A 26,414-nucleotide genomic window follows, 5' to 3' on the forward strand; every position below is an offset into this window, starting at 1 on the left:
GCACCCTATAGACAATGCACCCTGTAGGCAATGCACCCTGTAGGCAATGCACCCTGTAGGCAATGCACCCTGTAGGCAATGCACCCTGTAGGCAATGCACCCTGTAGGCAATGCACCCTGTAGGCAATGCACCCTGTAGGCAATGCACCCTGTAGGCAATGCACCCTGTAGGCAATGCACCCTGTAGACAATGCACCCTGTAGACAATGCACCCTGTAGACAATGCACCCTGTAGACAATGCACCCTGTAGACAATGCACCCTGTAGACAATGCACCCTGTAGACAATGCACCCAGTAGACAATGCACCCAGTAGACAATGCACCCAGTAGACAATGCACCCAGTAGACAATGCACCCTGTAGACAATGCACCCTGTAGACAATGCACCCTGTAGACAATGCACCCTGTAGACAATGCACCATGTAGACAATGCACCATGTAGACAATATGGCAGAGAGTGCAGGGTATAAAGAGTGTAATGTAGGGAGCGCATTGTGCACAGTGACATATAGAGACCATCATAGGGGGTAACTTTGGTATGAATATACTTGTGGTTCGTGTAGGATTTAGTATTAAAGGAGTTGTCCATGACTTAATAGGATTTAGGTTATCAATATCAGATCTGTGAGGGTCCGACACCTGCCACCCCCATTGATGAAACCATTGAAGCAGGTCTGGTTGGGGTCGGTTGTGCACAATGTAGGGAGCTGAAGCTACATATCTCCGTACATTGAGTAGTGGCCGCTCTCAGTACAGCAGCACAGATCACATTCACTTGCATAGGAGCTGAGCGGCAGTACCAAGAACGGCCACTACATAGCGTACGGCGCTGTGCTGTTCCAACTCTTTATACTTGCCACCACTAGATGGCGCCAGATGTGCCCCCCCCCCCCAATGATCTGATATTGATGACTTATAAGAACCCCCATAACTAAAATTAATTACATCAAATTACCCCTAAGCTATGATTATATCCTGTGTTGTACAAGCATACCCCTATAGGGGGAACCATAGACTGTATCCAGTGGAGGGTCCTCATCTAGTGTGCACTAATTATAATGTGAGCATCATATAGGGAGGGCATCTAGAATACAGTATATACTTCAGAGCTTCATGCAAAAGGTCCGTGATGTCAGTCTGGTGGGTCCACACTAGGAGATTCGGCCCAATTGCCCTAATACTAAACTCAACTGTAGAAATAAGAGCTATAAAGTCCCATTAAATAGTGCAGTGTGACCCCGGAGCTGCGGCAGAGACAGGTGAGAGCGCACCATGTGACGATTACTCGCGCCGTCAGGGTCGTGTGCGGCGCGGACTGAGCCTCAGTGTCTGCCGATCAGTGATGATCGCTCTCATGTTTCGATTTCCTACCCCGGTGCAGAATTTAGTCGACGTACCTGAGATCTTGCTGGGAAACAGCAGCATTTCATCGTCGTCATCATCTTCGCTGTCGCTGTTTAGCGGATGTATGCGCGAATCCAAATCCGGGTTCGGGCCGCGCTGCTCTTCGTCCCGTTGGCTCCTGAGCGCGATCAGGCGGTGATGAATGGCGGCGTAGAGGCGAGCGGCGTCCTTTACACCTGCCTGAGAGATACAATGTGGGAGAATATAATATGCAGAGGTATGACGAGGATGATACATTACATATGTGAGAGTCTAACGTGCAGAACGGGAGTAGGACTTGATGTCGGTGCCGGGAAGGCTTTGTGCACTCCGAGGCAAAAACGCAAAGTTTGGAGATTTGGAGAAGGATTCGGAGAGCTTCTGCTCAGTTTCTGCTCCAAAAACTCTGTGTGCACCCGAAACTAGTATTAGAGGCCCCTAGCACCATTAGGGAGGGATGCTAAGGACTATCTCTTGTATGTTGTGTAGCACCAAGTCATAGAATCAGCATTATTACACATCCATCATCCGCTGTGTATCACTACCCAATGCATTTCCAATGGTCCGGGCACCAGGTGTGAGATTAGGGATGCCAGTTCCAAGTGCCTTTGTCATCAGGACCAGTGGCGCCCCTTTCAGTAGTGGCACGGATGCACTTTGTGCACCCCACTAACGCATAATTGCCAAAATTTGACATCAAGCGTCCAGGAATGGTATCCATTGGGACAGGCAAACTGCTCCATGGGCAGATCTCTACAGTAGCCACAATCTTTTTGTCACCCACAACTGTTCCCCACCCGAGTCCCTGCCTCCATAATTGAGGAAACCTCTGGGTAAATCCGCACTTGGCTTTTTCAGCCCGACAGTGGCCCCCCATGTGTGGCCCTATACGAGTTGTATAGGAAGATTAGCGCCCATGACGTCCCGCTGAGGATGCCCAGCCCTGGTTCTGATAGCGGGGTCGTACCTGCACCAGAAATATCTTCACGCCCCTGTCCGTCAGGTCGGTGGCGGTGATGCGCACACTTCTCCGGTTCGCTCTCTCTAGTATCATCTCGTCAAAGATTTTACTGTTCAGGATCAGTTTCAGATTCCCGTGGTTTCTCATCACTAAACCAAAAAATAAAAACAGCCCAGAAGGGAAATGCTTAGATTTTATATAAAAAGTGAGAAATACAAATGTGTCATGTGATAACGAGCCAGTAATCATACCAGAAGCCACATTCATGAGTCATTAGCCACACACATAAGATACCAGCGAGCTTGGCTGGACGGCCGGCTAGTTTTTAATAACTTTAGTAGCCCGTTTCCCTAAAGTTTCCCCATACAGACGAGATTGATATATGGATTGCAGTGGTCACGGCGGTAGTCCGTGGCCATTGGATCAGCTTCGCCTTTTTCTGATTAGTAGGGTTGGTGTGACACACTCCTGACCATGGCCAGCCTTAGCTATGTGCGACCTGTGCGATCGCTCAGGGAGCCGGCCGGCAGACTGCAGCGGGGCGACTTCACCTCTCTCCCTCTGGGCACCTAGCCTGACGACCCTACTAATCAGAAGAAATGGCGGGGAGGTTCCCAGGTCTCTTGATTCGATGGCCACGGACGACCGACATGACCACAGGTCCTGAGAATATATAAATATGGCGAGCGTTACCTTATCTGTGCACGTGCGTGCTCAATGCGTGCGTGCTCAGTGCGTGTGTGCGTGCTCAGTGCGTGCAGGCTCAGTGCGTGCGTGCTCAATGCGTGCGTGCTCAGTGCGTGCGTGCTCAGTGCGTGCGTGCTCAATGCGTGCGTGCGTGCTCAGTGCGTGCGTGCTCAGTGCGTGCAGGCTCAGTGCGTGCGTGCTCAGTGCGTGCGTGCGTGCTCAATGCATGCGTGCGTGCTCAGTGCGTGCGTGCGTGCTCAGTGCGTGCATGCTCAGTGCGTGCGTGCGTGCTCAGTGCGTGCGTGCTCAGTGCGTGCAGGCTCAGTGCGTGCGTGCTCAATGCGTGCGTGCGTGCTCAGTGCGTGCGTGCTCAGTGCGTGCGTGCTCAGTGCGTGCGTGCTCAGTGCGTGCGTGCTCAGTGCGTGCAGGCTCAGTGCAGTAGGGATAGAGAGAAAAGCTGTTAACCCTTATGTAAAGCAGAGGTCTGTGATCTGCGGCTCTCCGGCCGGTGCAAAACTACAACTCCCAACGTCTTAGTTGTAGTCTCATAACATCCGGAGAGCGTCAGATTTTTACTGTTAATTGGTTGCAAAAATTCTAAAATCGCGCACAGGATTATTGAGGAGAAATCTGCATCGGTGCTGGAATTTCTGGCGATGCGGTGACCTTTGATCCTCACTGACAATCATCAGATGCATGTGACACAGTGGTGGTGGTATGTGAATATTTATGAGGGTCCCCATAAGGATGGGCTCCTCTATAGAATAACATTTAAAGATATAAAAGTCACATCCTAGAAATCAGGGTGTTACATTGTGTCCAGTGCTGATACTATGGGGATCACCGGAAAATAAACTCGGAGGAGCGAGAGGAAGACACCAAGATAAGAGCCCGGTGGGAGGAAGAGCAGCGAGGTATCCCCCCGAGATGTCAAAGATACATTACATCCTCTCGTTTTATGTGTTTTTTTTTTTAAATAACTTTTTCCATGTTTTGATCTAAGTTTAATGTTTTGATTGACAAGGACAAATGTATCAGCGTGCAGCTGCCCTCGAGGACCGGCCACCTCCCTTACAGGGGGCACCAGAGATGCCTCCAGAAGTTTATGACCCCCTACCAATCAGAATAACACATATTAGGATCTCCGCGGCAGCCGGACCATTTCAGCAGAAGTGAAGACCGCCCCGGTCCGGCTGTCGTGTAGGAGCGGACTAGATCCTGGACCAGGACAGCGCTAATCTTTTAGCTCAAATCTAATTCACATTCAATAGTGAAAGTCATCACTGCGAATCCAAGATCGGGCAGAGAAACATCTTCATGCCCGATCCTTTTCTTCCTTGCACCGGCTGAACAAACACCGTCTGAAAAGCCCCTACAGATTATATGTGTATCAGCGTGTATCAGCGGTGTGGGCAGCCTTAGTCTAATGTTTATGGCCAACATAACGTAGACATTGGTTGCACGGTTACTAGTTTCCTTCATGTATATAGCTCTTCTTTCGTCATTGTATGGCAGTAATATTTCAGCACTGTATGGGGGTATTATTTCAGCTCTGTATGGGGGTATTATTTCAGCACTGCATTATGGTATTATTTCAGCTCTGTATGGTAGGATATTATTTCAACTGTGTATGGGGGTATTATTTCAGCTCTGTATGGGGGTATTATTTTAGCACTGTATTATGGTATTATTTCAGCACTCTATGGTAGGATATTATTTCAGCTCTGTATTATGGTATTATTTCAGCACTGTATTATAGTATTATTTCAGCTCTGTATGGTAGGATATTATTTCAGCAGTGGATTACGGTACTATTTCAGCTCTGTATGATAGGATATTATTTCAGCTCTGTATGATGGTATTATTTCACCACTGTATGATGGTATTATTTCACCACTGTATGATGGTATTATTTCAGCTCTGTACAATATTATTTCAGCTCTGTATGGTAGGATATTATTTCAGCAGTGGATTATGGTATTTCAGCTCTGTATGGTAGTATTATTTCAGCACTGTATGGTAGGTTATTATATCAACACTGTATTGTAATATTTCAGAGCTGTATTGCAGTATTATTTCAGCACTATATGGTGGTATTATTTTCAGTGCTGTATTATGGTATTATTTCAGCTCTGTATGGTGGTATTATTTCATCACTATATTGTAGAATTATTTCAGTTCTCTATTGAAGTATTATTTTAGCACTGTATGGTAGGGCATTATATCAACACTGTATTGCGATATTATTTCAGCACTATATGGCAATAAAATTTCAGCACTGTATGGCGGTATTATTTCAGCACTGTATTTTAGGGTATTATTTCAACACTGTATTGCGATATTATTTCAGAAATGTATTGCAGTATTTCAGCACTATATGGCAATAAAATTTCAGCACTGTATTTTAGGGTATTATTTCAACACTGTATTGCGATATTATTTCAGAGCTGTATTGCAGTATTATTTCAGCGCTGTATAGCAATATAATTTCAGCACTATATGGCGGTATTATTTCAGCACTATATGGTGGTATTATTTCAGCACTGTATTTCAGAATTGTGAGGCTCTATTGTTTAGGCTGTCTTCACACATATGAGTTTCACTGTCTGTTTATGGACAATGATTTCTGGCCCAAATTCAACAGCCTCGTATATACCTATTATACCTTTGAGATTTTTGAGTTTGGTTCAAGAGATCCACGGACGATCTAGAAATCACGGTCCGTCCACAGCCTGCGAAACTCAGATGCTTGAGGTCGGCAATGGGCTTTGGACAGTATATTATTTGTGCAGTATATAGCGGTCAGTCTATATTACGCAGCTGTATAGAAGCCGCGCTCTATGGCACTGATGTATCGGCACCATATAATATGGCCAATCGTACAATAGAAGGTACCAGGGCACCATCCAAAAGGTCGATCCCTGCTTTTTTGCTAGGGGGGCACATTTTGCTGCAGAAAGCGCACAGGGCAGCGATATGGTGGGTGTAATCCGCATAAGGCACATTGCAAGCAACGGCATAGTGCAGCGCAGGGAGTCATAAGCTAAAGCCATATAGACTGATGAGACACACGATCTGTAGGATTAACCTCAGGGGTGATGAGATCGGAGGAGTCCTCCTCGGCCCCTACACGCGTGTCCTCCGTGCGCCCAGGATGTTAAGTATTTATAACCCTCATCATTGTGCAATCCTGACCCCTCTGGAATCCACAGTGGAGCTCTATAGAATAAAATGTCGGGTGTACACGGATGCCCAAGATAAAAAATGCCTTTTACCTCTCCCTTTTGGGGGCCGTCACCTTTTTCTGCTACCTAGCGGAAGTTTTCTGCTTTCACAGTGCCCAAACTTCCCCACCATGCTGATTCGATAAGTCGGGTACAGCAAGTCACTGGGAGGAAAAAGCCGACACAGTATTTAAAGAAGCAGCGGGGCCATCGCGGAGGCTCCGGAGATGGCCATTGTAGGATCATCATGATTAAAAAAAAAGGCAGTAAAAGATGGGAAGGTGATGGGGAGATCGGCGGGAAGGTGATGGGGAGATCAGCGCTGAACCTGGTGGCAAGAAACTTCCGGGGCTCAACTTTATGGATCCAATGGACCCTCTGTGTTTGCAAAGTTAGTTTTTGGGGGTCTAACTTTTGATGTGGTGGCCAAGTCCCAAAACTAGTTGCCTCTTCTACCCCTTTGACTATAACTTCATGTATGCAGTATGTCCACATAAGAGACAGGTGGCACCATCGCCTGCCCAGAGTTACCACCTATATCGGCCCCTTGCAGGACACGGAGCCATCTGCTGAATGCCCACATGCACTTTCCATTTCAGCGAGAAATAAAAAGCCAGGGGGCGAGTATGTGTAAGTACTAATAGTGCACTGAGTGGCATGTTATGGCCCCCGTGTATCGGCTGAAGGGGAGGTCTCTTCACCCCTTTATCGGGGAGCTGATGAGGGAGAAAGGCGGCCGCCCATGGCTGCGGCTGTCTGGCTATGTTTATTGTAGTATATGGGAGTAGTGATTCACCTATGAACCTGCAATGGAGAAAAGGGCAAAGTAGGCAGCTGCCTAAGGCAATGAATAAAAGTGGGATCAGTATGGAAAAGGACGACTCTGGGACGGTTCGCCTGCCCTAGGAAGGACTGACCGTCTGCAGTGATAGTGATAGTACATGTACACCAGCCATCACACAGATCAGCCTCTCCCCTCACTACGATGAATGTGGCTCTGATGGTTACACCGCGTGGTTCCATCCTCTACCTATTCGAGATCTGAATAATCCGCTGCCATTGCTGGCCGTGTCATTGAGTCTGAGGTATCCACGTCCTCGTTCTGTCCACAACTGATTCTCCTTGTCGAACACAAACAGCTTACAATTAACCTAAAGAAAAGAAGAAAAAAAAAGAATAAGTAATTCCACCAGCAGAATAGTGAGCGCAGCTCTGGAGTATAATACAGGATGTAACTCAGGATCAGTAATGTAATGTATGTACACAGTGACTGCACCAGCAGAATAGTGAGTGCAGCTCTGGAGTATAATACAGGATGTAACTCAGGATCAGTAATGTAATGTATGTACACAGTGACTGCACCAGCAGAATAGTGAGTGCAGCTCTGGAGTATAATACAGGATGTAACTCAGGATCAGTAATGTAATGTATGTACACAGTGACTGCACCAGCAGAATAGTGAGAGCAGCTCTGGAGTATAATACAGGATGTAACTCAGGATCAGTAATGTAATGTATGTACACAGTGACTGCACCAGCAGAATAGTGAGTGCAGCTCTGGAGTATAATACAGGATGTAACTCCGGATCAGTAATGTAATGTATGTACACAGTGACTGAACCAGCAGAATAGTGAGTGCAGCTCTGGAGTATAATACAGGATGTAACTCCGGATCAGTAATGTAATGTATGTACACAGTGACTGCACCAGCAGAATAGTGAGAGCAGCTCTGGAGTATAATACAGGATGTAACTCAGGATCAGTAATGTAATGTATGTACACAGTGACTGCACCAGCAGAATAGTGAGTGCAGCTCTGGAGTATAATACAGGATGTAACTCCGGATCAGTAATGTAATGTATGTACACAGTGACTGCACCAGCAGAATAGTGAGTGCAGCTCTGGAGTATAATACAGGAGGTAACTCAGGATCAGTAATGTAATATATTGTACACAGCGATTACTTGGACCTATAAAGTTTTATCTACAGAAGGAATATGTGACTTACCTGCAGCACGTTGCGCTCAGACTCCTCTCCGGTTATCACATCCACTCGGTCCAGTTCGTACTTCAGTTTGGGTCGGGCCGTGTATTCTGCGGCGGACTCTATAAGGCTCGTCTGCGTCCTGCGTCCTATAAAACAGATCAGTCACAGGAAATCATACGGGCAATGTGAACGTCTACTGAGCACCATGGCGGTGGCGATCCCAGAGGTGGAACCAATATTAGAGAATTAACCCTTTATATGGGGTATGGTGTTTTAGGATAATATACGGGGTAAGGTTTTTCCTTGTGGAGAGTGACAAGCCAGGCCTGGCATGTCAGAGTGAGGAGACTTATAGGCCATGCAATGCTCCTCTGCATTCACACTGCCGTAGCTACAGAGTATATAATTCCTACTCATTTACATGATCTAATATCAGTAGGCACTATACAATAGCATTGTATATAATGCTGTAGATTGACGTCTGTCCTGCTCAGAACTTGGCTTACGTTGATAGGGCCAGTCCCTGTTACAGCACACTCTAGATGATGGGACTTCCCTCTTGGATGCGTTGGTCTGAGACGCCGTCGGCCTCTTGGGGCTCTGAAAATAGAGAGATCAGTTTATCTTACGCCCGGATATAAATGACAGCACAGCAATTTCCTTTCCGGCTCTCCCCCATGCAAACCAGATAAAATAATAGTCGTCCTTGTCCTAGAGTCTTCCATCATTTCTGGCCGTATAATTAGCGGAGTATTTTGGGAACTGCAATGGGAACCATATTAGCTGTCACCCATCCGGATACAAATCTGATGGAAGAGGACTGGTCAGGGGCTCAAGTCCCATGGATCTGATTGGAAAGAGTCGCGCACATAGGTGGCCACATTTCCATCCATTCTTTGCTTGTATGGCATCACTGGCCATCAGGGAGCCCCCACGTCTTCCGTAGAGGGGGTCTGACTAGTAGATTTTGCCCATTTAAATTACATAAATTAAACTTTGTATCAATCAGCGAAGGAAAAAAAAAGCCAAAAACAAGAGAAAAACTGCTTTCCCTGTCACTTATACTAGCGCATCACATTCGGAAGGACTTGTCGTTACGTCTCGCTTTCCTAGATATCGTTTTTGGCATGACGTGAGCTCACCATGACTCTTCTTTCCATGTTCTCGCCGAAAACAAAATCCACGTTATATTTGTGCGGCATAAACATTTGCTCGAAAGGCTGCATCCTAGAAAAAGAGAACAAAGAGGGGATCGTGATACAATAATCGCCAAAACCGCACGTTAAATCCTACAATATAGAAAGCTTTAAAGGGACAGTAAAACTGAAAAAAAAGTGGGACCTCATCAGGGTTAGGTAATAGGAGGACATACAGTATACACATCTGGCTGTGAAGCAACTTTCTTCAGCAGAAACCTCCCTCTTGTCAGGAATTCTGTTGCCTTCTACAGTTTGACCACTAGTGGCCGCTATTGTTCAAACTGTAGAAGGCAGCAGGATTCCTGACATTAGGATCCAAGAGGAGCATTGTGGCTTAAAAAGTCTCCTCATCTTGACATGCTTAACATGTCACTCTCCACAAGGAGAAACGTTACCCCTGTGACATTAGTATCATAACATGTACACAACAGCAGCCTCCAGTGGTAAGGAGTGAAACTGCAGCACAATTATTAAAGTGAACAATAGCGACCACTAGTGGTCAAACTGTAGAAGGCAACAGAATTCCTGACACCTCTCTATATTGCTCCGTGTATATTGTTTATCTCACCTTAAAAGTATAACTAAACTGATAAGCATCAATTACCAATATTATAGCCCCTTAAAAGCCCTGTGTGAGGGTCCTAGTTCTGAGACCCCCCATTGATTTCTTATACCATGGGATAGATGTTCTCAGATTATGGATCAGCATGAACATAGTGGTGTACGAGCTCCCTAGAAAGTCTTTGGGTCTGCGCTTCACTGCGGTCATGCTTATGCCTTAGCTGAGCTATTGGTGGGGGTCTCAGGATGTGGACCCCCAACGATAAACAGCACTCTTTAGAGATATTTCTAACTTTAAAAGGAACTTACTAGACATTCAAAATGTGCAAACTATATCCATGCCCTTCCTCCCTTCATCCTCTCCTTCCTTGGGATCCCTTTTTGTCTGATATTACAAATGAAACTCTGAAATCTAAAAAGAAGTTGTCTCGGTGTGTCCTAGGAGATCTGTCATGTTAGTCTTCCTCACCATCTTTCTGTGTCTGGCTGTAAGACAACTGGCTGCAGCAGGAGCCTCTCCCCTCTTCCCTGTCTGCAGTAGGACACTGTAAACCACGCATTTTGATTAAGCCCCACTTCTCAGCCGTTCACCAGCCCAAAGTGGGACAGATCATCAGATTAGAGACCCCCGTACACATTAGACTAATGTTGACCGAACATGTGGTTATCAACGGGTTCGGCCGTATATGGGAGCACCGGACAATTGATTGTCGGGTGAGATGTTGATGATTGGGCATGTCCGATTTTGGTCTGTCGATACTTTTGTTATACAGCTGACACTGTATATGGGAGAGACAGCAGAGGTGGCTGCTGGATAAACGATCGGCCGAACCATAAATGGCTCCACAGCCATCTAATATGGCTTAACCCCCGAGGTATAATATAATCACAGCTTTGGGCAATGACTGGAGTTTTCTAGGACTCTTAAAAAGAAACTAAACTTGTTTTTCTCATTATTAATCAACGTTATGAATTTTTGTAATAATCCATTACCTTATTTTGCTTCCGTCTCTCTCTTTCTCAATAAGTGCTTATTTCATACTCTTTTACAGGCTGCTTTGAACTGCTGCTCTAATGAGAATCTGTGCTCAAACACCATTTACAAACACTCTCCTTTGTGAGCTTCTCTGCTCCCCTTTCCCCACGGCTCAGACAGGGGGAGTGTTGCTCAGACAGGTAGAGAGTTTGTAAATAGCGTTTGAGTGTGGATTCTCCATAGAGCAGCACTTCAAAGCAGCATGTAAAAGAGTATGAAGCAGGAAGTTAAAAACAGCACTTTCAGCACTGCGTTTGAGAGAGAAAGAAGCAAAATAAGGTAATGCAACAAATTACAAAGATTCAGAACTTTGCAAATACTGATCAATAATTAACTAAAAAAAGTTGAGCTGAAACTTGAAATTTTGTAACTAATTTTGGGCGAAGGACTTAGAATCGAGTATATGTCAGCAAGTAGCATAGGAAGCTCAGATTTAACAGAGAGGAAGTAAAGTATCCAAGACTATTTCAGCATATGCTGCTCCCCCAATGGGTTCATAGACCCCGGGGAATTTGATGGATTCCAAAGAAGTCCTACTGGATCCACTAAGTAGAGAGAATGTGTCGGTATATCCTGGGTTGGACTGGACAAAGCGGTTCCTGATCAATAAAGATCAATGGCAGATAATCATTACGCTTTGTCTGATTTTCTTGCCACTCAATGTAGTAATTGATGCCTCCCCTCCCCCACCTTTGTTACGTTTCTTGCTTGTCTCACCTTATTGCAATGCCAGAGGTGCAGGCAGATCCAGGAGATGATTTCGGCTGATCAGCGTTGCTCGCTGGTGCGTTGCTTTTATCTACGTGTGTCTGCCAAAATAAATAGGAAACTGTAGTCACGTCTGTACAAAGTTACAGAAAGAGTTTTAAATCTGGAGTTTCATTGTTGGAGGGGGTGCGCACAATCCATTTTTGTTCTGATTACCCAAAAATAGGCTGATTACAGATGCCCCAGCAACGTGTTCAATTTTCCTGCAGCTCCTCCACAGGGAAAAGCAAGTATTACAGAGTCAGGTCCTCCAGAGCAGCATTGTCTCTGGAGCTGCTCTCTGCTCTGGCTTATGGGTGAGGGTCCCCCCAAATCTGAAAATCTCTATGATGGAAAGTTCTGTAATTTCTGTTCTCCATCGATTTCCTGCTGTTCATGAACGAAAACATTATGGCTGAAAACCTACATTGTATACATAAACCTACAATTGTATCCATAATACAATTGTATTATGGCTGAAAACCTACAATTGTATTGTAAGCAATCAACTATAAGCTAAATAATATCAGCTGATAGTCTGCTACAATGTATCAGTGCAGGAAAAAACGTATCAACCTGGAGCCCACCCTTTTTTTGTATCACAGGACTGGCTAGGCTGGAAACTCCTGTAGCAGACCCTCAGCTGTGAGAAGTGTTGTGTCAGGTCACAGTGAGTAGCAGCAAGCGGTGATCCTACAAATGGTGAGGACTTGGAATATGAAGCACAACGTTACCTTATTGTCTCGTGTGGTGGAGACGGCGGCAGCGTCTGTCTGCTCCACATCTCTGCGCACGGTTATTGGCGGAGGCGGCAGCGTCGCCGGTTTGATCACCGTCCAGGAGGAGACATTTCCTGCAGAATATGTACAATTACTTATCATGGACGTTACACCCAGTGTAAGAGGACGTCACATGGACGAGGGGCTGACAGGAGGAGGACTCCCTGCGGGTCTACGTCTCCTCTGAAATAAAAGCGTCCACAGCTCAGTGTAGGGAGAAGCTGGAGAGGAGGGTGAGAGGTGTAGTCCAGGGTGCACCGGAGCCTCATACCTCAGCTAATTAGGAAATGTGCTGAGTGAAGTGTGGTGAGGCCGTCCGGAGGGATCAATGGTCCTGACACGTCAGCAGAGAGCACAGCAACAACTGATCGATCTCACATCCATCCATCCGTCCATCCACCTATCCATCCATTTATTTTACTCAGTTATATAGCGCCATTAATTCCACAGCACTTTACAAACATTATCAACACTGTCCCCATTGGGGCTCACAGTCTAGAATCCCTATCAGTATGTCCATCCATCCATCTATTTATCCCTCCCCCCACCCACCAATTCATCTGCACATCAACCCACCCATCCATCCCTACACCCATCCACCCATCCCTACACCCACCCACCCCTACACCCACCCACCCCTACACCCATCCATCCATCCCTACACCCATCCATCCCTACACCCACCCACCCCTACACCCATCCATCCATCCCTACACCCATCCATCCCTACACCCACCCACCCCTACACCCACCCATCCCTACACCCACCCACCCCTACACCCATCCATCCATCCCTACACCCATCCATCCCTACACCCATCCATCCCTACACCCATCCATCCATCCCTACACCCATCCATCCATCCATCCCTACACCCATCCATCCCTACACCCACCCATCCATCCCTACACCCACCCATCCATCCCTACACCCACCCACACACCCACCCATCCATCCATCCCTACACCCATCCATCCATCCATCCCTACACCCATCCATCCATCCCTCCCTACACCCATCCATCCATCCCTACATCCCTACACCCATCCATCCATCCATCCATCCATCCATCCCTACACCCATCCATCCATCCATCCCTACACCCATCCATCCATCCATCCATCCCTACACCCACCCATCCATCCCTACATCCCTACATCCCTACACCCATCCATCCCTGGTGAATCCGTCTGCAGTTTTTCAACAAATCGTTTTTCTTTGTTTACAATATAAATGTGAATCTGGTAAAAATGAGAAACCCGGGTGTGACAGAAGCGAATGTCTCCCTGCGCTGTCACCTCCCTGGACTCCCTCATCAGGAGGGTGGGGGACGCGGGAAGAGTTGGATCTGCTGAACGGTCATTTCAGCTCCAGCTTCTGCCTGAATAATGGATGAACAGAACTGATGATAATGGCACAAACCTGCATCTGCGCTGCTCCTCTGCCCCTGCAGGAGTGTGGCCGGCATGAACACATTGTTCTTCAGCACTGTAATAACAGAACAAGACAGTGATGAGGAATCATCTGCAGCTCCATAATCACCGACATATATCAGACACATTGTATCACTAGACCCAAAGCGGCGCATTGTATCACTAGACCCAGACACATTGTATCATTAGACCCAGACACATTGTATCATTAGACCCAGACACATTGTATCACTAGACCCAGACACATTGTATCACTAGACCCAGACACATTGTATCACTAGACCCAGACACATTGTATCATTAGACCCAGACACATTGCATCATTAGACCCAGACACATTGCATCATTAGACCCAGACACATTGTATCATTAGACCCAGACACATTGTATCACTAGACCCAGACACATTGTATCACTAGACCCAGACACAATGTATCACTAGACCCAGACACAATGTATCACTAGACCCAGACACATTGTATCACTAGACCCAGACACATTGTATCATTAGACCCAGACACATTGTATCACTAGACCCAGATCGGCACATTGTATCACTAGACCCAGACACATTGTATCACTAGACCCAGACACATTGTATCACTAGACCCAGACACATTGTATCACTAGACCCAGACACAATGTAACACTAGACCCAGACACATTGTATCACTAGACCCAGACACATTGTATCATTAGACCCAGACACATTGTATCACTAGACCCAGATCGGCACATTGTATCACTAGACCCAGACACATTGTATCACTAGACCCAGATCGGCACATTGTATCACTAGACCCAGACACATTGTATCACTAGACCCAGATCGGCACATTGTATCACTAGACCCAGACACATTGTATCACTAGACCCAGACACATTGTATCACTAGACCCAGACACATTGTATCACTAGACCCAGACACATTGTATCACTAGACCCAGACACATTGTATCACTAGACCCAGACACATTGTACCACTAGACCCAGACACATTGTATCACTAGACCCAGAGTTTCCAGGGCTTTGATGGACTATGACTATGATGGAGCGGATGATGATAAGAGGGCGCCATTTCTTTTTTGGCCCCCTGAGAGTAATAATGCTGCCGGCAGCCGTGCCCCCCGCACACAGCGCAGCACAGACCACTGATGCGGGTATACGGCATCGCACTCACCGGGCTGATTGGGAGGGAAACTCGTCAGCAAAGTAAAGGAGGAGGAGCGGACACGTTTCTCCAACACTCTGTGATCTGGATGGAGAATAAGAACATGAATTACAAAGGTAAGAATACTGCTTCAGACTTAATAAAGAGAGAGGGTGGGGGTCATCATTCGGGACCCTGACCTGTGACTACAAAGAGCGTCCATCTATGAAGGACTCGGTGTATCCGTACTTTATATGGACAGCCCATTCTTTTATATTGGAACTGTGCAATGCTTCTTTTCTCCTGTGGTGGCGCTGCAGAATGCCCCACAGGTTTCCAAAATATTGACCATCGCTCTTATCCGTGGGACTTGTTGGATATCAATATATCTATGACAGATGGATGTATTTGTCGGATATTGCAGCTTGTTGACATTAATAGTTCTGAGTCGCACTACCAGACACTACCAAAAGACCAGAGTGGCGCTGTTTTGTGAAAAATAGGAAAGATTTTGGAACCTCAGTGGCCATTATCAAGATAAGGCAGATATGCCTCCGAGAGATGCTTGCTGTATTCCTAATGGCCCCATGCCCATGTGCCCCATAAACATGCATGCTAGGATCGGCTGATCGTGCACGCTTACCGCAGGGGATAAGCCCCTGCCAGAGACTTTGTGAGCCCCTTATCTCCAAAAAATCAGAAAAGAGACAGATATATAGAAGGTACCTGTATCATAAGAGGACTGGCTTGGCCTGAATGTGAATGAGGACGATCGGAGTCTCTTCTCAGGATGCACACAGAGACCTGCACAACGGGAGAGGAGGACATTGTCTGATACCTGTGGAATTCCTAAAGGGTTCATCCCATGACAAACCCCATTTTCTGGGATCTCACCAGTGCAGAGAAAAAAAAAAAATTGCACCTTTGCAGACGTTCACAGACAGCTCCTTCAGGGGTCCTTGAACCGTTGCCCATGCCTAGTAGGAGACTGTTTGGCTGGGTGAGAGCGAGGTCTTCGATAAAGACTCAAACGAGTAAAGTAGGGAGACTTGGGACATTTTGCTTATGAAAAACTTTACTCCTTAGACCCTCTCCATCAAAGGAGCCAACCAGTCTTCTACTTTGCACTGAGAATAGACAAGAACCTTGAAACAGCTGTCTACAAATGTGAGGTCTTTTCCATATTCTGGTTGGGGTTTATTCATGGGACAAGGCTCTTTAAAAGGTCAATTTTAACTTGTAGGATTGCTACCTCCTATAGGTAGACCTCGTTCTCTTCCTCCGTGAAGACGTTATTTGCATGCCTTTTTCCCCCAGGGAGCTTTGCATGAGCTATAAAGGCCCCATAGATCATCTTTGCATTATCATCACTTTATCCCATAGACCCTTACGGGCTCTACCACTTTGCAATCATGGAAGATAAATGGTGCTAAACTCTTGAGTATAAAAGTTGGGTCCAGAAAATGTAACAATGTTGCACTATATATCACAACAACATAATTGCAAAAAGGGAAAATTGCAGAACACGTGAGATATCGCTGCGAAGCCCGATAATAGGCGTCTCCTACTGTTCATAAATGATGGGAGCAGCAGTCAATGTCTCAGGGTGTTTGCACTGCTCACAATTTAGGTCTACTACAAAAATAAATGACTTACTATTTTCAGCATTCGCGGTGAAGTCTCCGGCGTGTCTCTATATGTGAAGACAAAAAAAACATTCTTACTACATTTACTGTTCACGACAGATCTGTTTTCTAACAAATGTCACTCCAAACCGCACCCCTTCATGCTGCAAAAAACAACAAAAAATAAAAAAGCATAACACAGATGTGACGAGAGCGCTAAGAGCAGTGACCTAAAAATGGTCAAACTGCTTTTTCTTTATCTTTAAAACCCATGTTTCTGATTTTCTGATTACGCCGACGCATCTCAGATGAAAAAGGAAGCAACTTTACAAAGTCTTCATTAAAAATCTGCCCTTTTGTGTACGCAGCTCCCATTCAGATCTATGCATCTCCATAGTTACAGACTACAAACAAACTGTGAGTAGTCAGATCCTTCTGGCCGATGCTTCTTGTAAATGTTTATTTTGCTTAGTTGTCAAAATGTAAAAAAGCCGAGCTGCGATTTTGCACATTTCGGTTCCCGTGCCTGAACTTACAAAAAGGATGCGTGCACAGTCCTTTTTTTGATGCACTCAACCCAAAAAAAAAAGAAAAAAAATCAGACCATGCTCCATCGGAATCAAATTTTCGTAGGCGCATCGCTTCTAGAATATCTCCGCAATTACGGTACACGACATACCTGCATGCAACAAAGGTTGTGCGTCTCCACTCTGTATGGTCTCCGCGTACAGCCACACAATAATACAACTCACAACTGTGGATGGGATCTAGGCGACTGTCGGCTTACCTTAAATGGCCGATCCTTCTTCTCGTGCAGAAACGCTGGCTGGGCGGGCGATGATTTATCTGCAAAACAAGAGACGCGTCGTTACGTGAACATGTTGCGTTTCAGGCGCAGGGTAATTATAAGTCTTTTTGCAAAAGGTAAATAGTCCCGAGCATCTAATGAATGTTTACAGCACGAAGCTTTACGTAATTATAGCGGCACGACATCTGCAGCACGTACACTAAAGAGGTGCAGAGTCTTCTCCAACCAGTAATTATCTTGATCAATTGTCCTCACGTCAATAGACTATTACATCACAGTCCTAAAAATACGTCTGCAGACGACGAGCACATTTCTGCACAGCGGAGGATTTCGGCAGCGGCTCCTGCACAGCGGAAGATTTCGGCAGCGGCTCCTGCACAGCGGAAGATTTCGGCAGCGGCTCCTGCACAGCGGAAGATTTCGGCAGCGGCTCCTGCACAGCGGAAGATTTCTGCAGCGGCTCCTGCACAGCGGAAGATTTCTGCAGCGGCTCCTGCACAGCGGAGGATTTCTGCAGCGGCTCCTGCACAGCGGAGGATTTCTGCAGCGGTTCCGTACGGATGAGTACAACATGAAATTAATGGAAAAGCTGAGAATTGCTAATGTCAACCACCAGGGTAAAATATACTGAAGAAATATCCTGAGCTCACAACTTTTCAGCATTCCCTGCTGGTTCAGTGTCTGGAGAGGCCATGCGTTCTAGATTTGCATTCTTGGAAAATTTTCCATCATGCACTGGTAATAACCAGTGGAAATGCAGGTATGGATGAGAACTACCCGGCCACGAAATATTCCAAAAACTGTGGCTGGTTGCTGTCTGGGGCAAGCTGTATGGAAAATGCACCCCATTTCCTCCATATCTTGCACCAATGACACCTTGTGTTGGTTCTCGCACTACCGCCACATACATTGTATAAATGATACCACCATACAGTGTGCTGCCCATATAGTGCCGCACATCGGCCATTAATGCAGTCATATAGTTGCTTAAATCACAACTTTGTATGGTGCCGACACCAAAATACACCGTAAGATGTTATACACCGCAAGAGTGGAACAATATAAATACCGTCCTACAGAGCTCAAATAATACCAACATACAGCGATCAAAAAATAAATGCTGGAAAATGACAAAACACAAGAAAAAAAAGAAAGATGGAAAAAAGTAATAGACAAATAATAAAAGATAACATAATAACACAAAAATAGAAAATAAAAAAATAAAATAATCTAATAAAAAAAGCTTTGAAGAAAGTCCTAATTACCACCAAAAAAAACACAAAGCCCCATCTCTGCTGTACCGTCCGGGCTATGTTATACTGTATATCTAAACAAACGGACACAAATCAAATTCTATTTTAAGGTTTCTGCAAGTAAAAAAATTAGAATTAAAGGTGATTTTTTTTTTTTATTCTCGGTCGTGATGTGCTCATTAGCCAGGAGTGGTCCGAAGGGAGTCTATTTCCCCCACTAGTCCGGCCTCTGGTGCAGTAATCACGTTCCCTCAGCGTGATTGACGTCTTCACGGTGTCCGGTCATAGCTTTAACCAAGGACGTTGTGCACCTGCAAGAGATCTCCCATCCGAGCGGGCGAGATCACAGCTCCCACATAGATCCCACATCCAAGTAGACGCCCCACCAGTAGTGTAGTGTGAGCAAAGGAAGTGTTTTGAGTGCCCGACCGAATGAACCCCTAGCACTGAGTCTCTGCCATCAGTCCAATAATGACCACTAATCTCCCAAGCACATACATGTATTGTAATTTGAGGAAAATACTGATGTCATTATAGTTTGTACTTTGATCTCCTATTTTTTTCTACTTTTTGCTGAAACCAAACATAGAATTTTAAAAATAATAAAAAATGTAATAGTACAATAAATAAATTATGTAACAATGTTATTACCCTAACTGTAACTCTAAGCCTAACCCTAGCCCTATGTTTAACACTAGCCCTAAGCCTAACCCTAGCCCTAAGCCTAACGCTAGCCCTAGCCCTGGCCCCATGTCTAACCCTGGCCCTAAGCCTAACCCTGGCCCTAAGCCTAACCCTAGCCCTAAGCATAACCCTAGCCCTAAGCATAACCGTAGCCCTAAGCATAACCGTAGCCCTAAGCATAACCCTAGCCCTAAGCCCTGGCCCCATGTCTAACCCTGGCCCTAAGCCTAACCTTAGCCCGATGTCTAAACCGAGCCCAAAGCCTAACCCTTGCCATAAGCCTAACCCTAGCCCTAAGCCTAACCCTTGCCATAAGCCTAACCCTAGCCCTAAGCCTAACCCTAAGCCTAACCCTTGCCATAAGCCTAACCCTTGCCATAAGCCTAACCCTAGCCCTAAGCCTAACCCTAGCCCTAAGCCTAGCCCTAAGCCTAACCCTAGCCCTAAGCCATAAGCCTAACCCTAAGCCTAACCCTAGCCCTAAGCCTAACCCTAAGCCTAACCCTAAGTCTAACCCTAGCCCTAAGCCTAGCCCTAAGCCCCATGTCTAACCATAGCCCTATATGTAGCCCTGTGTATTGAGAGCGGTGGCTGTAAACACGCCCCCGACACTGACTGACAGCCAGATCTAATGCTGACCTTGCTGTCAGTCAGTGCTCTCTATACACAGAGCGGTGACTGAAACCCCGCCGGTGCCACCCCCGTGACTGAAACTGGAAAGCTGCCAGGGGGAATAAAGTTAATTTCCTACAGGCAGTGGGCAGGTTCAGAGATCTATTAACCTATCTGCAGGTTAGCAGCTTTTTTTCAGGTGACAAGTTCCCTTTCAAGTCGATTGTACAGAAGGGGCGCTGTTTTTGGAAGAAAGCGGTCATGCTTTTCTAATCCTGTTCTAAGGGGTTAAAAATAAGAGTAAAGCCAACCACAACATTTCATGACCTGTAATGACAGCGCACAAGTTACATAGTGACGGTGTGTATAATGTGGATTACTACTACATAAACATCCTCCGTCACTCCGGCCACGAGGGAGGGCGGTGGCAGTAAACACCGGATCAGGCTGGGCCCGGCTGGTTTTTAGCTCTTGGCAGACGCATTACTGGGACAAAGGAAAGGATCAAGAGTGAGGACATGATTGGCACTGTGACTGGCTGCCGGACAGCAATGCCTGAGCCTGCCAGGAGCTGACACAATCTGCATTAATAGCCCACTAAGCTGCCCGCTGCCACACACTGGAGCCCGCCACCGGCACCAGCCAGGAAGAGGCAGAGGAAAGGACGGACAAGCGGATAATCAGTGCAGACTAAGCGTCATCACATCCCACCGGTCACATTGTTAGAATGTATCAATGGAAAACAGAATATTCTGCACAAGAATGGCAGCCGCCAGTAAGAGCAGAACTCCGACTTCAGCAAATAAAGCATATCGTCCGGGGCATAAAAATATGTAACTCAGGATCAGTAATGTAATGTATGTACACAGTGACTGCACCAGCAGAATAGTGAGTGCAGCTCTGGAGTATAATACAGGATGTAACTCACGATCAGTAATGTAATGTATGTACACAGTGACTGCACCAGCAGAATAGTGAGTGCAGCTCTGGAGTATAATACAGCATGTAACTATAGGATTGCTACTTCCAATAGGTGGCACTAGAGTCTTCCTTTCTGAATAGACAATTAGAACATTACATGGTGATTATTGCAATTAACAACTATAGTTTGTAGTTGGAGTTTTCCTTTAAGGCAACAGACTAGATAGATGTCAGATACATAAAAACAGATGATTTGTTTCATAAGGATATTGTTCCATTCTAGAGAAGCAGAATACACAGGATTATCCTGCACAGCCCCCAGGGTGGACGAGGACCGCGAGCACCTGCTCTTCACCTGTACAGTAATTATTCATTCTGAAGTGCCGATCAGAAGAATCCTGCCAGGAGGGAAATGAGAGCAGATATCTGCACATCCATCACATGTGGAGACTGAGATGACTCTGCTGCAGGAAAAGCCAATCTATGTAAATACAGACATCTATGGGCTTCGTATTACACATTGAGTTGCCACTGTCCTTACAATAAACTTTCCATAAATCAACCGTACAAGTAAAAGTTGGAAACTTTGCAATATACCTTATCAGAAAAATCTGCATTTTTTTCTCCACATCTAAGCCTCTCATGAACTCATGATTGTGAAAAACTGCTAAAAATCTTTCTTGCTTAATCAAGATTAGATGGACTGCCAGTTCACTGAGGGATCAAGATTTACGGAAATCTGTGTAGAGGACAACAGGAGAAGGAGGAAGGATCAGAATGAGAGAGAAGCACAGACACACAGGTGCAGCTGCCTGCTGGTGTTTAACAATCAGAGCTGGATTCACAGCTACACCGCTCAGTGCTTCTGTATTATAGCCTCAATGCTGCTGCTTCCTATGAAAGAGGATCTGTCACCAGGTTCAGTTTTTGCTCTTAATTCTGCTGTTACCCTGAGTATCATGTTATTTTCTCTCTTTTTTTTTTTTTTTTTTTTTTAATCCAGATATGGGTCTTTTTATTTAATGCTAATTTTTATAAACTTTACCAAGGGGGTGTGGCTCATAGGGTAATAATGCAGAGCAGCCTAGAGGATCCTGAGAGCCACGCATCCTTGTAAAGGGCATAAAAATTAGAGCTAGATAAAACGGCCGACATCTCTGGAGCCGTATGGCAAATTTAAAAAAATTAAAAAAATAGAATATTCAGGGCAGTGGTGGGAATAAAATAAGAGAAAAAATGGTCACTTTTGAGTTAGTGACAGGTCCTGTCACGGACGGACAAGGGGATATCCAGCGGACGGCACAATACACGGATACAGCGAGATAATATAGGGGGGAGGAAGGCCTTAGCGGTAGGGAGTGAGGAATGGGACACCTCCCTGTGTCTGTCCCTAGGCTCCCCTAACACCCTATTTGGGTCCCCCCCCCACTGCCGTCACTGGCCTAATCCCTGACTGTCCCCTCAACTTACCCTAGCTAGTGAACTGGCCGACAAGGACGCTAGCCTTATCACTACTGGTAATGTAACACAGGTTAAGAAGACAAACAAGGGACTGGCAACAAGAAAAAAACAACTCAACTTATAAACAGCAGCAAAGCTCCAATAACAGCACCAGGTTACAGAACTCCTACAGCGGCTCCATACACCTAGCTGGTCAGCAATAGAATGAACTCTATAACCAACGGTCAGCTGATGGATCATGTGGCTATTTACAGGAAGGTGGGAGTTGTTCCAACCAACATCAGCTGACAGCCTCAAAAAAGCTGCCAGCAAGAGACTAACATTAACTCTTTCTGGACCAAAGGAAAAAAAAACTACATTTAAATTCCAGCATACCCAGAGCTGCCACGAATCCCCTAATGATTTGTGACGGGTCCACTTGAAATGCTTTTTTCCCCCCATTGCTGGATTCGCAGCTACACTGTTCAGTATTGCTGTATAATGTCCTCCATGCTGCTGCTACTATAGGGAGACAGGAGAGCAGGAATCTCTCATGTCTGTGTGGGCTGTTAACGGGAGTAAAGTCCAGTGCAAAAAATTGATGCTTGGAATAATCCCATAGAAACCTGAGGGATCTCAAGTCAGTTTTGTGCCAACGTTTCTACCACACTGGAGGGAAAAAAACGGGTGGTACGTAGGAATGGGGACTTAGACTTCAGTAGAGAGAGACGCACAACTATACTCCGTTGTATCAGCTTGCTGAACAACTATTTTGGGGACCCCCATTCTCCTGGGGGTCCAGATAGAAGAGATGCCGCTCGTTCTGCGGACTCATTCACGTTAATTATTTTTGGATATAATCTCATGGGAAAGTTATCAGCTTGTAGTAAGTGTGCCACGGAAGGACTGTTGATCCGCCAAGCACATAGCGTCCCCTGATATACCCGTATTCCTGCCCGGATCGGTGCCAGCTGTAACCTAGTGATATCACTTTAATAGGATACACAGTACTCTATTAACCTTTTCATTCCCTCCTTGGAACCGAGGTTACATCTCTGCACTGGAATAAGTTAAGACTTCATTTTACCAACGCTGCATCTAATTAGCACTTGTTTTATCAAATCCAGTTAGTGAAATGTAAATGTGGGCACTGGTTGTTATAAGTTCTGATAAGTACATTAACCCTTCTTTCTAAGCTATTCCCAGTGTCAAGAGGAAGGCAAGAAAGCGTTATCACAAGCAGATTATCTCTAGCTGTTGCTTTGTGGCATTACTAATGCATTTTGTGCTTTTGCTATACTTTCCATCATCCATAATAGGTAATACTGGAACCAGTAAGGAGCAAGGCTATTGGAAAACTACACTTCTAATAGACAAGTGCTTACTGCTTCAGCTCTGCAGAAATCTTACGTATGGTGCTGTCTATACTTATGCACGACCAGCCTTATCCTTGTACAATGGTACTTTTTTTTTTATACAAAGATGATAAAACATAGTATTCCTGCAGCCACCACTAGAGGGAGCTCAGAAGCTTAGTGCAGACTATACTAATATGTAGTAAGCTCAGAGCTCCTACTAGTGGTGGCTGCAAGAAATAAGAAAGAAATTTATTGCAAATTTTCCAATATAATTTTCCAATGGTCCATCGTTGATTTGGTATTAACCATTAGTGGTAACGTCTGGTACCATTTTACTTATCTACACGTCCTCCTGTAAAGTATTCTTACAACTTTCTCAAGTAGCAAAGAGCAGTTTCCTAATTAAAAAGCGTTCAGTGTCGCTGACACATCAAAGGGAACAAAGCTGATGAGTGTAAAGTGTTGCCATATTGATCAGATCACAACAAACTGGTACTGAGCAAAGGACATGTCAGCACCTGGGAAAAAGCAAATCTGCATTGTCCTACTGCTCCATGTGTGGTCAGTTACATTGTGAATCATGGTGCACAGAGGTACCTGGGAAAATATAACAATACTGTGCAAAGTCTGAATAGTACCTATAGGCAGTACCATTGGCAGACAGAAAAGGGCCCCTGTGCAAGAACAATATATGCAGCCCAAGAGCTCCTAAAAATGCAAAATTGCACCAGCTTTGGAGGTATAAATGGGCCCCATTTCGTCTTGGGCCCCCAGGTTGCACCAATGATATGTCCGCCCCTGGCAATACCCAAAACCATGCCAAACAGCACTACATGGCGGTCCATGCAAAACATGGGTGGTGCTCAAACCTCAATGATTTTAAGGGGTCACCAGAATCAAACTACACACTCTAGACTTGTCAAAATAAGAAGAGACTGATGGAGAGGGGGTGTACTGGGATCCTAGCTTGGAAAAACCCTTATACACCCATGAACCATAGAAGAGTTTCCAAATACCCAGTTTCACAAGCAAAAAAACAAAAACAAAATAGCATCCAAAACAGCTCTCATCGTCCATACAGAAAATTATACCGCCAGATAGTGCCCAAGTAATACCACCGTACTGTACCCGAGGAAAAGATCTACGCAGTGCCCAAGTAATGCAATGGCATCCAAATTGCCAGAACCATCAAATATCACAAGTAATAGCACTATATAGTGCCCATAAAGTAGAAACACTAAAAAAAAATATTATTCTCAGCTGATTTTTATTTTTTTATTTATGGATTTATTTATTCATTTATTTTACAGTAAGCCATGGAGTCTGAGCCCTCTGCCCCATAACAGGAGACCAGTAATAGAAACGTCACTCCAAAAGACATACTGGTAGGGGATCTAGATTGTGAGCCCCATTGGGGACATTGATAATGTCTGTAATAATGTTTGTAAAGCACTGTGGGATTAATGGTGCTATATAAGTGAGCAAAATAAATGAAATAAATAAATGGAAGGCGCTGTCACAGATATGACATTTGGGCAGCATTTCCAGCTCTGCCTCGGTCTGCAGTAGTCAATGGCCGTCCATGTCGCCAACACCCTGCGCCCTAGAGGTGAGTGAGAGTCACATAAGTTGGGTCCTTGATGACCAGACAATGGTGGCCTGTGATAATTCCATCAAATATAACCCCGGGTAAATGCAAAACAACGGGGTAAACACACACAAAAAAAAACAAATATTCATTCAGCTAAATAAATCATAAGTAAATATTTATACAGACAAGCAAACAACAATGCACCAACCCTCATAAAGCTGATATGTTCAGACACTTGTGGGAAAAGGAGTTCGGAATGTCTACAAAGTAAACATTCTGGATTCCAGACTGATACATTGTAACAAACCAGCAGAGATCTGTGCAGCTGCTGATGTGTTTAGCTCACAGAGCATTGTCTGCACTGGATACATTGTAACAATCCAGCAGAGATCTGTGCAGCTGCTGCTGATGTCTTTAGCTCACAGAGCATTGTCTACACTGGATACATTGTAACAATCCAGCAGAGATCTGTGCAGCTGCTGCTGATGTGTTTAGCTCACAGAGCATTGTCTGCACTGGATACATTGTAACAATCCAGCAGAGAGATCTGTGCAGCAGCTGCTGCTGATGTGTTTAGCTCACAGAGCATTGTCTACACTGGATACATTGTAACAATCCAGCAGAGATCTGTGCAGCTGCTGCTGAGTTTAGCTCACAGAGCATTGTCTACACTGGATACATTGTAACAATCCAGCAGAGATCTGTGCAGCTGCTGCTGATGTGTTTGGCTCACAGAGCATTGTCTACACTGGATACATTGTAACAATCCAGCAGAGATCTGTGCAGCTGCTGCTGATGTGTTTGGCTCACAGAGCATTGTCTACACTGGATACATTGTAACAATCCAGCAGAGAGATCTGTGCAGCTGCTGATGATGTGTTTCGCTCACAGAGCATTGTCTGCACTGGATACATTGTAACAATCCAGCAGAGATCTGTGCAGCTGCTGCTGATGTGTTTAGCTCACAGAGCATT

At 45.4% G+C, this 26,414-nt stretch overlaps 1 protein-coding gene across 3 annotated transcripts in view; it reads right to left on the reverse strand.

Annotated features, from left to right (window-relative positions):
• RANBP3L (RAN binding protein 3 like) overlaps positions 1 to 26,414 on the reverse strand; it is a 40,602-nt gene that overhangs the window by 2,724 nt on the left and 11,464 nt on the right. Inside the window, exons 2-14 of one of the 3 annotated variants that reach the window (XM_073681693.1) lie at positions 17,561 to 17,619; positions 16,805 to 16,841; positions 15,875 to 15,952; positions 15,179 to 15,253; positions 13,988 to 14,053; positions 12,520 to 12,638; positions 11,756 to 11,847; positions 9,385 to 9,469; positions 8,749 to 8,842; positions 8,264 to 8,388; positions 7,287 to 7,407; positions 2,352 to 2,494; positions 1,399 to 1,585 (exon numbers count right to left, since the gene is read on the reverse strand). In XM_073681693.1, coding sequence (XP_073537794.1) covers positions 1,399 to 1,585; positions 2,352 to 2,494; positions 7,287 to 7,407; positions 8,264 to 8,388; positions 8,749 to 8,842; positions 9,385 to 9,469; positions 11,756 to 11,847; positions 12,520 to 12,638; positions 13,988 to 14,053; positions 15,179 to 15,253; positions 15,875 to 15,952; positions 16,805 to 16,841; positions 17,561 to 17,619 — 1,281 coding nt within the window. The other 2 variants (XM_073681697.1, XM_073681701.1) reach the window with 2 other exon arrangements.

This window comes from Phyllobates terribilis, unplaced genomic scaffold (genome assembly GCF_046119375.1).
Source record: "Phyllobates terribilis strain yellow unplaced genomic scaffold, ASM4611937v1 Scaffold_1__5_contigs__length_1240528914, whole genome shotgun sequence".
Classification (NCBI taxonomy): Eukaryota; Metazoa; Chordata; class Amphibia; order Anura; family Dendrobatidae; genus Phyllobates; species Phyllobates terribilis.